At 39.3% G+C, this 16,179-nt stretch overlaps 1 protein-coding gene across 2 annotated transcripts in view; it reads right to left on the bottom strand.

Moving 5' to 3' along the window:
* Positions 1–778: 778 nt before the first annotated feature.
* Positions 779–16,179, bottom strand: part of NPEPPS (aminopeptidase puromycin sensitive) — a 123,770-nt gene continuing 108,369 nt past the window's right edge. Inside the window, exons 20-23 of one of the 2 annotated variants that reach the window (XM_081344831.1) lie at positions 8,849–8,956; positions 4,345–4,500; positions 4,210–4,257; positions 779–1,603 (exon numbers count right to left, since the gene is read on the bottom strand). In XM_081344831.1, the coding sequence (XP_081200957.1) occupies positions 1,451–1,603; positions 4,210–4,257; positions 4,345–4,500; positions 8,849–8,956 (465 nt within the window). In that variant the 3' untranslated portion in view covers positions 779–1,450. Of the gene's footprint in view, positions 1,604–4,209; positions 4,258–4,340; positions 4,501–5,201; positions 5,406–8,848; positions 8,957–16,179 lie in introns of those variants that run through there. The other variant, XR_014028582.1, reaches the window with a different exon arrangement.

Consider the following 16,179-nt stretch of genomic DNA (forward strand, 5'->3'; position numbering starts at 1 on the left):
GTAATTAAAAATGAAGAGGGAAACTCATATATCACAATCCATTTCAACTGTTTCACAACCATGGTCATGTATAGAGGCTGTGTACAAAAAAATAAAAATCTCATTTTGCCAATATACACACACCAAAACCAAGACTCTTTAATTTCACATTGACTTTCCTTTTTATTAACGCCAACTTGTTTTAATTTTTTCTTTTGTTTGTCATTTAAAACAATAGCACAAAAATGTGTCTCCAGAGAAGCAATTTGACATCTAGTGTCTGATGACCTTCTCCAATTAACAATTAAAGCCACGCCAGGTATGAATTTTTTAAAAAAGTATTTTAAAAAAGGGAACTGTAAACATTTGAGCAAGGAGTGATGTTGGATATGAAATTGGTAAGCAGTAACATGCTACTTTCTTAAGCAACTGATGGCAGAAACCTTAGATATTTATCATCATGCCAACTAGTGTACGTTTAAGGCTTCTGAATCAAATTACCAAACATTACCAAATACAGTAGAATGGAAAGCTACAATCACAAGGTGTTAGGGCAATGTTTTGTTTTTGAAAGAGAAGGCCTTTTTCAAACTATTGGGTTATGCATTCAGTGAGGTGGGACCTTACAGTGGCTCAGAAAGATCCAATTACAATACTAAATCTTATCTGCATGCAGGAGTAAAGTAGAAAGACAGAAGGGGATGGGGGAATAATTTCATTTTAATGTGGCTGAGAAACATGTTTCTATACAAGTTTGCAATTTTGAGAGTATTAGCAAATGAAACAAAAAAGGAGAAAAGACAGACAAGGAATATTTTATTTTCTCCTTCTCAAAATATGAAACAAGGGAGTCTTATAAGCTTTCAAAATTTGAACCAGATCATGTGTTCTTTCCTAGAACCTTCAGCTAAGGACTACACTTAAGTTATACCGAGCTGTCTTTCATAATTGGACCATTCCACACAACTTGTAAGTGCTTTTGCTGCCTTTCAGTGTGTTTTCAGATGCGCTCAGAGGCGAAACCCACTACTGCCCTTGACTTGCTATAACATTCAAATTGCCACGAAACCTCTGGTTTCTTTTTCTTTCGTTTTTTAGAAAAAAGGGAAAGGAATGGTTAAAAAATCATCAGAAAGTATAAGGGGAGAGTGTATTAAATATTTTGATCACTGACAAGCCTTAAGGACGTTTCACAGTTTTGTTATGCTCTATTTTATTACTATAATATTTACAGGATGGTTGTATATTTTTTCTTTGTTGCTAAAATTTTGATAAAATTTTTTTATTAGAATTTAGTTCTGGAGTTGAGCAGGAACCGTTATACTACATTCAATGTCCAGTCCCCATTGGTGTGAGAAAAAAACTCCAATTTCCTTGGCCATTATTCAACTGTTGAATAGCAGCTTTTCCTCCTCACGCTGAGGCAGTTGGGCCGCAGCAGCTGGGATGTCCGAGGTGGATGAGAGTGGGCTCACACAGCAGTTGGTGAGACTTTGCGTTGCATGAGGTACTGATGGACATTTTCAGCATCACGCTTCAGCCATGCAGCATTCAACAGGATGTTTTCACAGCACTGCTGTATGGTACGCTCAGCTGATGGAGCTGGATGACTCTCAAAAAAAGCCTACATGAAATGAAATAACATTTTCTGGGATTATCACATCCGATGAGATCTTCATATGGATGAATCAGTCAGAATATAGGGACTTAATTCCACAACATATAATAATTGGGACGAGCAGATTCTAACTACAAAAACAAGAGGCTGTTATGTGTAGCATTTTGGTGTCAAAGACAGCAGAACAGAATCTACATTTCATTAAGATAAGAATATTTTTTGCAATTATATACTTGTAAATCATGTGGAAAAACAAGTGCACTTCATGCAAAGTGTTTTAAAACATGTTTTATCTTCATTCAAACCATATACAAGTGATGTAATTGCAGAAAGAAACTATGAAAAACCAATTCTGCAATAATTTATTCCACAAAAAATGAATAGCTATACGATTTCCTTCTGAAGAAAAATTAAATATATTTTTGGCTTTAAACCTGGTATTACCCCCTTTGGAAGGAACAACCTCATCCTTTTTATAATTGATGGGGTGGATTTTTATCCATTTTTCAGTCATTTCTTGGGAGATTTACTCGAATGTTTAAAGTCATCATACTGCAAGGTCCACTTTCACTTGCTCTTCAATCTTCTGAAAAAAACTCACATTCACCTCAAGCCACTCTAGTATAATGAACAACTCATAGTGGATTCTTTTATGATGAACTGTCCAGCCCTGATGCAGCAAAGCATCCCATTTTGACCACCATGCATTAACAATTGGTATAAGGTTCTTCAGATTAAATGCTGAATGATTTTCCCCAAACACATCTTCTGGCAGTGGGACCAAATAACTCTATCTTTGCCTCATATGCCCACATCACATTGTTTTGGAAATCGTGATCTGCCTAACTATTAAGCAGAAAACTTTAGTCTTGCCCTGATTATCTTTTTGGACAACAAAGGTTTCCTCCTGGCACATCTCTCATATAGACATAATTTGTGCAGCTTCTTTTAATGATATGGTCATTGACCTCATGTTGACTCATTTCAACATTAATCCTAATGACAGCTACTTGTGGCTTATGTGATTAAATTCTGAGTTTTTTTAGAGCTTTTGGGGCATCTTGCATTTTGCTCTCATGTAGAACTTGCTAGTTTGGTCTGGTTTGGATAACTTGGCAGTTGTGTGAAATTGTCCCAGTGTAATGACTTATTTGAAATTATTTAACAGTCTTTTTAAATAGACTACAAAATGTAAATGGTGAATTATATTTATTATATTATATCCCCTTTATCCATATCCATCAATATTGTTGAAATGATCAAATATCTGTAAATTGAAATATACTGAAAAAGTCTAAAATTTCAGTGGAGTTTATTTTTTTACACGACTATACATTGCAAAGATATGCAAGGTGTAGCATTTGGGAACAAAGTGTTCTTGAAAATGTCACAAGACATTTCTAGACCACTCTGGAATGTTCAATTCCTCTAGACTATGCAATTCTGGGCATTTTGGTGATTTGCAGAAGAATTTCCTTAACCAGAAGCAAACATCTCAAACAGGTTTGGGAAACTTATTCTGGAAAGTGCTTGAACCATTCCCAGAACAGTACAGTCTAGAGGGGGAACAGAGTAACAGAGTTCTCCAAAGCTTTCTTTTCTGAATCACCAGTATATTTTGTATTGCATTGCATTCTTCCTTTTAGTTCCAAAAAACTGTGTTTTAACAGAATAATTGAAAAGACAAGGTATTCATTACTGAGGAATTGAAATTGTTTTTCTATAATCCCAGGAAAGCTATTTATTATTCTACTTTAAAAAAAACCTTAAATTCCATTTCCACTTCTTCTTACAGAATATGAAAGAATAATTCAGCTACATTTTGAGGCAAAGTGTACTTTGGATAATGTTTGTTCTCCAAATATTGCTAAATAACTCGCAGCATCCTTTATCACTGCCCACAGTGCAGGACTGCTAGTAGCTGTAGTTCTGTAACTTCATTATTTTAGAACAAGGGTGGGAACAGATCACTTATATTTAAATTTATTACCAAAAAGTCAATTATTTAGATTTAGATTTTAGCAAAATCAATGTATATCATAAAAAATATTCCTTAAAACTTATATATCACTGCAGTATATAAAGCTCATTGAGATGAGTGTAATACTAACAATAAACTTATATGCTGCTTGATTCTCGAATGATTTTCGAAAGATGAAATTTACCAAGCTGCTGAATTTTCTCTCCATCAGGATTTTTTCTGATTTTAATCCAAACTAAGTTTTCACATGTTCACTTTCCTAAAAACTCTCACATGTGGTTAAATCCCACAATGACTGTGGCAGTAATTAGCCAATGGTTTATGACTCCAAACTTTACGGAAAATTCCAGCGTTCTAGCTGATTAAATAACCTAATAACTATCTGATATTTAGAATGCAACTCCCATATATCCTGGATAGCCTGGTCAGGGATAATAGAAGTTGTAGTTTAAGTATCTAAAGCTGTACGTGCTAAGTCAGAGAACACAATGCTAGAGGGTCAAGGGCTAGAATTCCCTTACTCCAATTCCCCCTTTCAGTGAAGATGGTGCAATTGAGGAAAAGAATCATTCCAATCACTGGCATGTAAATCAGAAGGCCAGCAGCAAAGATATTGATTAAATAGTCTTACCTTAACTTCTGAAGCCATTTTGTCAATTGCAAATCCATCCACTGATAGCTGAAAAAGAAGCACAGAGCATAATAGATTTGGTGTGAATTAAAAAAAAATAGCTTTATTGCCGTAGCCAAGACTTTTCGTGCATACCTTTATTAGTCTGGATATTAAGAATCCCCCCTGGTAGCGATTGTAAAGTTCCTCCCAATTGTCTCTGATGAACTTCCAGGCAGCCTTTCTGCCCTGCTTGCTACCTCCTGCAACTCCACCAATGACAGATACTGTGTCTTGGGGACGTACCTCTTCCTGTAAATGAAATAAGAAATGTAGTAAACCAAGCTGACTTGATTCTATAAAATAAATAATCATCCAGGAAATATCTTCTCTCCCCCCCCCCTCTCTCTCTCTTCCTCTCTGACATATAAAATACAAGTGAAAATTAAGACAATAAGGGTAAGGGAAAAGGAAGACGGAATAGAGTGAGAAAAAGGGAAAACCCCAGAAAACAATGACTTTCAACTTCATTTGGTGGAGTAAGTTATATGATAAAATTATAATATCAACTTTTTATATACAAAAGTAAGTACTAGCTATTTCTATAACAATCTATTTAATCATCAAAACCTAACATCAAAGTTTCATTTTTATCTCTTTCAAGCAGAAAAGTCCAGAAGATTTGAATTATATTCTTAGTATATTGCACTTATATAATTTGTACCAGGTTTGTTCTCCAGAATGGGTATGGTCTAGCAGAAATTGGGAGACCATCAATTCTGGTGCTCAGAAAAATTTAAACTTGGGCATAAAATAGGTATTTGGCTTTATTAGTATCTTGTCTTGTTGGAATGCAAAGAGTTCTCCTCTTACAGAAAGAATATATGTTCCAAGAGTCCTAAAAATCAATGGCAAATTCCATAAAGAGAAATAGAGGATGACCAGGAGTACAAAGACATGTGCCTCTGAGGAAGGCAGACATACGAGAGTGGCCAGAAAGGCATGCCCCTCACCTAGTCAGGGGTCAGAGCCCAAGGTAGTTGCTTGTATAGTAATTTTGCTGTTTTCTATTTGCTTATAGAAATTCCAATATTTCAGGGACATCTGATGGTGCCACGAATTTCTGTCTTTTATACCACTCTTCAAATCAGTTGATAGACAGTGGTGGTGGCTAGGCATCTAGAAACCTACATGGTTTCTACTGTCATGATGAAAGCCTGAAATTCAAGAAATGTTCCCATTTAATTTCTAAGAGCAAAGATGTAACCAGCAGGAATCTAGGTGAATTAGGCCTTGAGGCAAAATGTCTAGTTTTTCAAATGTCACATGACCTCTTTGCTCATTTCCAATAGAGTAAAGAGCCATGTTCTTCCAGGTCAGAATAGAGCCTTGAGAATCTTCACTTGCACACCACTCTGGATAGTACTAGAGTTGGCGGAAAGTATAGAGCAATCATCTAGCCATGGTACTACCAGAACATCAACCCCCTCTGCTCTGTTGATTTGAAATGTCGACAAAAGAAGTATCTCAGTTGTCTGTGGTCCATTGTCTGATGAGGTTTACTATCTTTTTGAAATCTCAAAGTAATTCAGTTATTCCTTTATGTATTCTGCTGATATTGAGTGTATGTGTTTCCCTGCCCAAGTCATTACTTACATGACTTCTTTCTGAAGACCCTTGATCTGTTTCCACCCTAAACACTCACTAAGTAAAATCTGCACCACAATTCCTGCACTGAACTCTTTTGGAAATGTGCTCCTCATTCCATCAGCCTGATGTTTGTAGTCACATAATTCCTGATCAGTTCAAGGAATGCCTGATTTGCTGGCATCAGCCCCCAATGCAAAGGTTGGGCTACTTTGCTTGGCAGTCTTATGATCTGTCTCCTTTGTTTCCTGACGGGATTGAGGAAATTGAGGATTCCAAGTACAGGATGCTTTTTTGACCTTCTCTTTTTTCTGATGCTGCCTAGCCAGGACCCCTTCTTTCTGCATCTTTTTCTTATTCTCACATGTAATCCTTTTTCTTTTTTTTCTTTTTTTCTTTCTTTCTCTTTTTCTTTCTTTTCTTCCTTGCTTCCCTTCCCTTTCCTTCCTTCTCTTTCATGTAGCATCTATCTTGTCTACAGGCAACCTTTCATATGATTATGAAGAGGTTCAAAAATAGGTTGACACTGAAGAAAGATATGATTTGTATGAACTCCTGGGATAACATAAGTGGTTTTCCTCTCTTTTTTCTTGTTCTGGAACAGTTTTGGTTCTCAACAAGTTGATTCAGTATGGCACAGCACTGAATTTTGAAGCTGCCTCACTTTGTAAGGCCAGGCATAAAACACCTGGAATTCACATGTTTGTATAAGTATAGAAGACAAAACTGTCTCTTTGCATAGCATTGAATTAATATGCTGGGACTTATTAAATTTATCTTTTACATCTCTGGTTTTCTATCGGTATCATCCCACAGTCATCTGACATATCACCAAATTTGGTAGGTCTTGCTTTTCCCATCCTATTCTAACTATGGAGAACAGAAAGATCCAATTTATGTATTCACTTTAGGCTCAACAGCTTGAATAGTGTGGAACCACTTTTCCTGGCAACTATGACAATCCTGACTATTGAAGGGCTGCTGCTGCTGCCTAGTCCTGCTGAAATTGGCCTTTCAAAAAGAAAAGAGGCTGCCAAAGGATTGATACAGCTAATGCTGCCTGTGCTTAATCCAGATTCAGCCACACCCTACAGGTTTCAATGCTGGCCTCTTTCCTCTGTTCCAATGCCTATGGAAACCATTGCTCCCTGATTCTGCTTAAGAGGATAATGGTATCAGATCCTTAGCTGACCAAACCTCCTTTGGGGCAACTTTAGATGAAGATTTTTTTAAAAAATGTAATTAATGTGAAATGTAAAAGAAACAGGACAGTTATTTCATTTTTACAACTCGATTCTGTTATTTTGTCTCATCTACCTGATATATCAAGCTTTCTCTGCATAATTTATTTTGGTCTTGCTAGGTTGCTGGAAGGACCAAAGAACTGGAAAAGGGAACTGCAACACCAATAGCCGTTCAAGATATCTCTTGTTTCTTGGATATCGAGCTCTGCTATATGTTAGCTCTAAGGAATATATACAGGTGAAACTTGAAAAATTAGAATATCGTGCAAAAGTTCATTTATTTCAGTAATGCAACTTAAAAGGGGAAACTAATATATGAGATAGACTCATTACATGCAAAGCAAGTTAGTTCAAGCTGTGACTTGTCATAATTGTGATGATTATGGCTCATGAAAACCTCAAATCCACAATCTCAGAAAATTAGAATATTACGTGCAATCAATAAAACAAGGAGTGTACATAGAACAATATTGGACCTCTGAAAAGTATAAGCATGCATATGTACTCAGTACTTGGTTTGGGCCTCTTTTGCAGCAATTACTGCCTCAATGCGGCGTGGCATGGAAGCTATCAGCCTGTGGCACTGCTGAGGTGTTATGGAAGACCAGGATGCTTCAATAGCGGCCTTCAGCTCTTCTGCATTGTTTGGTCTCATGTCTCTCATCTTTCTCTTGGCAATGCCCCATAGATTCTCTATGGGGTTCAGGTCAGGCGAGTTTGCTGGCCAATCAAGCACAGTAATCCCACGGTCATTGAACCAGGTTTTGGTGCTTTTGGCAGTGTGGGCAGGTGCCATGTCCTGCTGGAAAATGAAGTCAGCGTCCCCATAAAGCTCGTCTGCGGAAGGAAGCATGAAGTGCTCCAAAATCTCCTGGTAGACGGCTGCGTTGACCCTGGACTTAATGAAGCACAGTGGACCAACACCAGCAGATGACATGGCTCCCCAAATCAACACAGACTGTGGAAACTTCACACTGGACTTCAAGCATCTTGCAGTGTGTGCCTCTCCATTCTTCCTCCAGACTCTGGGTCCTTGGTTTCCAAATGAGATGCAAAAGTTGCTCTCATCAGAAAAGAGGACTTTGGACCACTGAACAACAGACCAGGTCTGTTTTTCTTTAGCCCAGGTAAGACGCTTCTGACGTTGTTTGTTGTTCAGGAGCGGCTTGACAAGAGGAATACAACATTTGAAGCCCATGTCCAGGATCCGTCTGTGTGTGGTGGCTCTTGATGCACTGACTCCAGCCTCAGTCCACTCCTTGTGAAAGTCCCCAACACTTTTGAATGGCCTTTTCCTGACAATCCTCTCCAGGCTGCGGTCATCCCTGCTGCTTGTGCACCTTTTTCTTCCACACTTTTCCCTTCCACATAACTTTCTATTAATGTGCTTTGATACAGCACTTTGGGAACATCCAACTTCTTTTGCAATTACCTTTTGAGGCTTTCCCTCCTTATGGAGGGTGTCAATGATGGTTTTCTGCACAACTGTCAGGTCAGCAGTCTCAATTATGACAAATCACAGCTTGAACTATCTTGCTTTGCATGTAATGAGTCTATCTCATATATTAGTTTCCCCTTTTGAATTGCATTACTGAAATAAATGAACTTTTGCACGATATTCTAATTTTTCGAGTTTCACCTGTACTTAAGGGAAATAAGAAAGAAAGCAGTATCCTCAGGATGCTGAAAATGGTACTAAATTCCCAATTCCATTCTTCTGTTGCTTTCAGTGCACAGGATATAAACTTAGTATGTAGCATTTTACTCACTGAAAGTGCAAAAGTAAGAACTTTCTGTATTAATTCTGGTTGTGATATTGCACCAAGTACACGTTCTATTCTGTTCTTCTCTTCCTGCATATCAGCCTGCTTGTGGAGCTGCAAAAAACAAAAGAAAAATAACAAATAGTAAGTGATATTAGACTTCTTCCTCCCTGTCATATTCTAGTCTAAACTAGGACCAGAGAAGCCAAATTAGAAACCTCTCAGCTTCTCAGTACTTGGCCAATGAGTAAGACACAAGAATATTTGCCACTTAGTTGGAGGGTGTGGGGTTTGACACCAAAATTTGGCTACATTTCCCAGTACTGCAGCTGTAAGATTCATTTTACAGCAGAGCCAATAGATGGAACATTATGTTTATATAATGGCTATAGGAGTAATTTCCAAATCATCTTCTGTTTATTTCAGTAATGGTATTTGCTTTGAACTGAGCCATTTAAATATGCCACTTAGATTGACACTCTTCTGCAGAACTTCATACAATCAGAGGTCAAGAAAAGTTACTCTATAGTAGGGACACATCTTTGTCCCCTGAATAGATGTGGAAACCAACTAGCTTGCTAACTAGAAAGGAAATGAGTTTTAGAAAAATAATGGGGAACAAACATTGCAGAAAAAGAAATATGATAGGCAAAAATTGTTAAAGTTGTGATATAAAGGGGGCAATTTGCAGCCTAAGTGTCAACTTCTCAAACAAACCTGGCTGAAGCCGTCTTTTTCGTTTTGAGTTGCCACATAGATGAGGGGAGAAGGGGGAGGTAGTATGGCTATTTGTATCGCTAGTCAACAACATTGAGCAGTTCCATGGGAACCAAGGTTATTCCCGCAGGTGCAGGAAATGAAGAAGCTACCAAATAAATTGATTTTATTCAGTAGCATAATTTATTGAATCGTAGAGGGGAGGGGAGTGTTACTTTTAGTTACTTTGAATCTCTAGGGAAACTTCAGAATTGGTTTCACTTTTGACTGTGTCAATATTATATATCCAATAAACATGTGCTTTGAGGAACCTTCAAGCCTCAGAGTTCTGCTTTATGTGGTTTCATTAGTCGGAATGTTGACATTAAATCAACTCTCCAAAGAGCTGCTCTAACATAGGAAGCTAGTGTTGAGTGATCCCCGGGATCCTGAACCCCGACCCACTACCCAATTCTTTTGGGAGACTGCTGAAGACTCAGGGAAGATTCCAGGATGGAGAAAAATGAGGAAGCAGCAGCCAATCCCAGAGCTACATCTGCCGATGTAAATTTGGACAGCCGCCCAGGCTATGGACGGAGCCCCGCTAACCAGAGCATGGCTGAAAATCTGTACGGACAAATCTGACAGGCCAGTGATATGGGAGGAAGCTCTAGCTTGTAGAGACCTTTACTGCACTAAGGAAGATCTCAAGGCTATCAAGGCTGAGTTTCCCTTGATCGCTACCCATGACTCTACCCCTTATGCCCAAGCGCAGGGTGAAGAGGCTGGCTGGTTGGGAATGGAAGTACCTGACGATGCAGTACTTCCAGTTTGGCGTTCTACGAGAAGCCGGGGCTCTGGCTTCCCAGCCCGATTTCGATTTGCCTTGCCACCCTAAAGGGTCGGAAAGTTGCCCTGGAGGGGCAACGAAGGAGGAGGAATGCCTCAGGAGTCCGGACCAGATGGCAGTTGGTCCAGGCGGACTGAAGAAACCCTCTGAAAGGACGGAAGAAAGGCTGCCGGGTGAGCCCAGGCAGCCCAAATCATCACCAGCCGGAAGAAAAGTGAGGAGCTGCAGCGCTCTGCCAAATAGCTGATTGTCAACTGCGTGCTGAAACTGGGTGAGCCAGTGTTTTCTCCTTTTCCTTTTGGACTAATAAACATTGATCCCTTGACTGGGAAGAGCTAGAAAGTAAAGACCCCAGAAGGACTAAGATTTAAAGGCAGTGAGCAACTACAAAGGGGGAAGATTTTTAAGGAATACAAAGGAACTTTTAAAAATTGAACTCAGATTGATTTAAAGAAAGACTAATCTACAAGAGATGGAAAAAATTTTTTGATATAATTTCAAGGGCACATAACGTATAAAGAACTTTAAAAGAAAAACTTTGTAACAATCTTTTAAAACCAGATATTGATAAAAGTGTACAAGGACATCTAGTGGTGAAAGAAGAAATTACAGTATTATTAAATAATAAAAGACTGAAAGTATTTGACCTTGAGACAACACCTGGTGTAAAAAAAGTGCCTTTGTTTGAGTCTAAAAGTGAAAAGACTGCTTATAACTATATTTGTTGACTCTGGATATAACTAAACAGGAGTTATTTGGAGACAGCGAATGTTTTACATCTGAGACCTGACTGGAGGAGTTGGATTTGGCCTAAAACGGCTGGCTCATTCTTTGTGGTTGGATTCTAGCCTAAGACAGTTGGCTTTTTTTTTCCCCGGCTTGCTGCATTGTATTTTTTCTCCTTGAGATACTGGATTTAGCCTAAAGTAGTTGGCTCCTTTTATAGTTTGGATTTTACCCTAAGACAGTTGGCTGGAAAAATGAGTACATCAAACATCACCAGACTTATGAAAAAGACTTCCTCTGCACCCTCTGTTGGAACACCTAGCTGAACAACTCAGGGATCCATTGAAACAATGTTGCAGTGTGAGAAAATAAGCACCACCCAAAATAAGATGCAAACTACATTAAAATTGATTCAAGAGTCAATGCAAAAAAATCATGGAGGATTTGATTTACCAGAGTGGGTTTTATATTATCAAGCATCAGTATTAACATGGGTAAAAGAATGAATAAATCTTAGAAATAAAAGGTTGTTATATCTGGAGGGGCATGATTTATAACTGGGGTAGCATGCCTTTTTATGATATGAGAAAAATAAAGTTCACAAATATTTTAAAAATCATTATATAAGAAATGCATTATTAACAATATGGGAAAAAATAAAAAGTCAAATATACTTGAAAATTCCAGGGTGGTTGTCAACTATGGAAGCATTCGTACACCCAAATTAGGTGGACTTTGAAAAAATCTGGACATATATATTCAAAACTGTTAAGGGAATTTAAAATCTAAACAAGAAATGGAAAATCAGGACATCAAGCCATCAAGGTAGGCACATTTAAAAATGCAAACTAGATATTGGGTGTCCTCCTGGATTCGCGGCTCAGTTTTGAAGATCATATAGGAGCCGTGACCAGGGCTTTTGCCCAGGTTCGCCTGGTGCGCCAGTTGCAGCCCTATCTGGACCGAGATGCCTTGCGCACAGTCACTCATGCGCTCGTGACCTCCCGGTTAGACTACTGTAACGCTCTCTACATGGGGCTGCCCTTGAGGACCACTCGGAGGCTTCAACTGGTGCAGAATGCGGCCGCGCAAGTTGTGATGGGGGCTCCCCGATACTCCAATGTAACACCTCTGCTCCGCGAGCTGCATTGGCTTCCAGTTGCCCTCCGGGTAAGATTCAAGGTGCTGGTGATGACCTATAAAGCCCTAAATGGCTTGGGTCCGGGATATCTGAGGGAACACCTGCTGCCGGCATCAAGTTCCCTTTGTCCTGTGCGCTCCCACAGGGAGGGCCTTCTCAGGGTGCCACCGGCAAAGGATTGCCGGAGGGCAACACCCAGAAGGAGGGCCTTCTCGGTGGGCATGCCTGCCCTTTGGAACGAGTTACCCGTAGAGCTCACTACTGCCCCAGATTTTCGTTCGTTCCGCCGGGACCTGAAGACCTGGCTCTTTGAGCTTTCCAGCCAGGACTGAGAACTTTTAATTTTTAACCTATTGTAATTGGGTTTTTTAATTAGAGTTAAGGGTTTTAGATTTTAATTAAGGATAGTTTAATTTATTTTAATTTGTTATTAACTTTTGTACTGTTATATTGTTTTAATCGCCTTGTGAACCACCCTGGGTCCTACGGGACAAGAGCGGTATATAAGTTTAAATAATAAATAAATAAATATGATAAAGATGTTAAACTATATTGATTTTATAAGGAACAAATGGTGTTTGATAAGACATTGTTAACTTCAGATGAGAAATTAAGAAAATGTATAATTTTTATTAACTTTGGAAATGGAAAGCAAACAAGTTAAAGAAACATGATAATATGGGCGAAATTTTTTGGATATAATTAGAAAATTGGCAAAATTTATGGGAAAGAAATTACAAACTGACAATGTCAACTTCCTATAAAGAAAATTTATATAAAATGTTCTATAGATGGCACTTGCCACCAGCAAGATTAGCAAAAATATTTAAAAATGTGTCAGATAGATGTTGGAAATGTAAATATAAGTCAGGCACGTATTATCATGTTTGGTGGACATGTGATAAAGTAAAGAATTACTGGAAGAAGATACATACTTGGCTAGAAAAGATGTTGGAAGAACATGTAGATTTTAAACCTGAACTTTTTAAATTAGGTATAATGCCAAAAAAGACTAACAAACAAAGCCTAATTTGATTTTGCATGTCACAACAGCAGCAAGAGTGCAATATTGGAAAAATGAAGGAATGCCATCAGATGAAGAAATAATCAAAAAAATACTAGAATGTGCAGAGATGGACAGATTGACTATGAGACTGAAAGAAAAAGAAGAAACAATATTACCAAACTTGGGACTTATTTTATCAATGGCTAGAAGAAAGAATAAAGGATTAGGAATTAAATATGTGTTGGTTGAAAAATTATTATTGCATGTATGGAAAAAATAATAATAAAAACTTCTAAAAAAAGGAGTACTTGACGACGTTGCATGGTCACTCGGTCAAAAGAATGAGAGAAATTTGACCAGCTGGACATCAGGGAAGTAACCCCGATCACATGCTATGTAGTCTCAGCTGGAGCCAAGGCCAGGGCAACGTAGTCGCTTCCTACCCACCGAAGCCCGAGTCTTGTTTCTATAAATCATACTGCCTCCCTACTCCCCAAACTGGCCGCAGTATCAAGCAAGGACCCAGGCGAAGCCCCCCACGCCTTCAGCAAGCCGCTAGCTCAATTGGGCAACCGAGAGTGTTCCAGAAAAGGACTTAACTTCAACTGCGGCCTCAGTACCAGGTCCTTGCAAACTGGGTGCCTCCAAAGCATGTGGATCCACCGCCAATCAGAGCCAACTTTGAATCGCTATGCTCTTAACTACCCTGACGAGAGAGTGATGGTGAACATGGTGACAGAAAGTATAGAAGGGGAAGTTGCGAAGTGGGTGACCAAACTCCACAATAAGGACGCACCTTTTCGTAGAAAAGCTGAGAGCCAGGTTTGAGGTTGAGTCCCAAACCTGGCAAGCTGAGGTGGAAATACGCAACCTGAAGCAAAGGGGCCGTCTGGCTAAGATGTTTGTGAGAGAATTCCCAAACGTTGCAGGCAGAAAAAGGCAGTGGCTGGAGTGATTACTTATCCACTGTTTTAAGGAGATTTTGGTTGTTGTTGTTAGTTGAGAAGTCATGTCCAACCCATCACGACCCATGGACAAAGTTCTCCAGGCCTTCCTGTCCTCTACCATCTTCTGAAGTCCATTTAAGCTCACGCCTACTGCTTCAGTGACTCCATCCAGCCACCTCATTCTCTGTCGTCCCCTTCTTCTATTGTCCTCAATCTTTCCCAGCATTAGGCTCTTCTCCAGTGAGTCCTTCCTTCTCATTAGGTGGCCAAAGTATTTGAGTTTCAACTTCAGGATCTGGCCTTCTAAGGAGCAGTCAGGGTTGATCTCCTCTAGGACTGACCGATTTGAACGCCTTGTAATCCAAGGGACTCGCAGGAGTCTTCTCCAGCACCATAGTTCAAAGGCCTCAATTCTTTGGCGCTCAGCTTTCTTTATGGTCCAACTTTCACAGCCATACATTGCAACTGGGAAAACCATGGCCTTGACTATACACACTTTTGTTGGCAGGGTGATGTCTCTGCTTTTTAGTATGCTTTCTACATTTGCCATAGCGTTCCTCCCCAGGAGCAAGCGTCTTTTAATTTCTTGGCTACAGTCCCCATCTGCGGTGATCTTGGAGCCCACTTTTGCACTGTCCTTCACCCGCATCAAGAGGCTCTTTAGTTCCTCTTCACTTTCTGCCATTAGAGTGGTATCATCTGCATATCTTAGGTTGTTGATATTTCTCCCAGCAATCTTAATTCCAACTTTTGATTCATCTAGCCCTGCCTTTCTCATGATGTGCTCTGCACATAAGTTAAATAGGCAGGGCGACAGTATACAGCCTTGCCGGATTCCTTTCCCAATTTTGAACCAATCAGTGGTTCCATGTCCAGTTCTCACTGTTGCTTCTTGACTCGCATATAGTTTTCTCAAGAAACAAATAAGGTGGTCTGGTACTCCCATCTCGTTAAGAACGTGCCACAAATTATTGTGATCCACACAATCAAAGGCTTTAGCATAGTCAATGAAGCAGAAGTAAATGTTTTTCTGGAACTCCCTAGCTTTCTCCATGATCCAGCTTATGTTGGCAATTTGATCTCTAGTTCCTCTGCCTCTTCGAAATCCTGCCTGTACTTTTGGTAGTTGTCGATCCACATACTGCTGGAGTCTAGCTTGTAGGACTAAAAGCATAAGTTTAGTAGCAAGTGAAATGAGTGCAATGGTGTGATAGTTTGAACATTCTTTGGCATTGCCTTTCTTTGGAATTGGAATGTAAACTGATCTTTTCCAATCCTGTGGCCACTGTTGAGTTTTCCAAATTTGGTGGCAAATTGAGTGTAGCACTTTTGCTGCATCGTCTTTTAAGAATTTGAATAGCTCAGCTGGAATACTGTCACCTCCACTAACTTTGTTGTTGCTCGGACTTCATAAGGCCCATTTCACTTCACATTCTAGGATGTCTGGCTCGGGGTCAGTGACCACCCCATCATGGTTATCTGGGACATTAAGCTCGTTCTTGTACAGTTCTTCTGTGTAGTTTTGCCACCTCTTCTTAAATCTCTTCTGCCTTTGTTAGGTCCCTGCCATATTGGTCTTTTATCATGCCTATCTTTGCATGAAACGTTCCCTTCATATCTTCAGTTTTCTTCAAAAGATCTCTGGTCCTCCCTATTCTATTGTTTTCTTCTATTTCTTTACACTGTTATTCTCATCTCTTCTAGCTATTCTCTGGAATTCTGCATTCAATTGGGTGTATCTTTCTCTTTCTCCCTTGCCTTTTGCTTCCCTTCTTTCCTCAGCTATTTGCAAAGCTTCCTCAGACAGCCATTTTGCTTTTTTGCATTTCTTCTTCTTTGGGATGGTTTTAGTTGCTACCTCTTGTACAATGTTGCGAACCTCTCTCCATAATTCTTCAGGCACTCTATCAGATCTAATTCCTTAAATCTATTTGTCACCTCTACTGTGTATTCATCAGGAATATGATTTAG

The sequence above is a fragment of the Vipera berus genome (genome assembly GCF_964194415.1).
Source record: "Vipera berus genome assembly, chromosome: Z".
Taxonomy (NCBI): Eukaryota; Metazoa; Chordata; class Lepidosauria; order Squamata; family Viperidae; genus Vipera; species Vipera berus.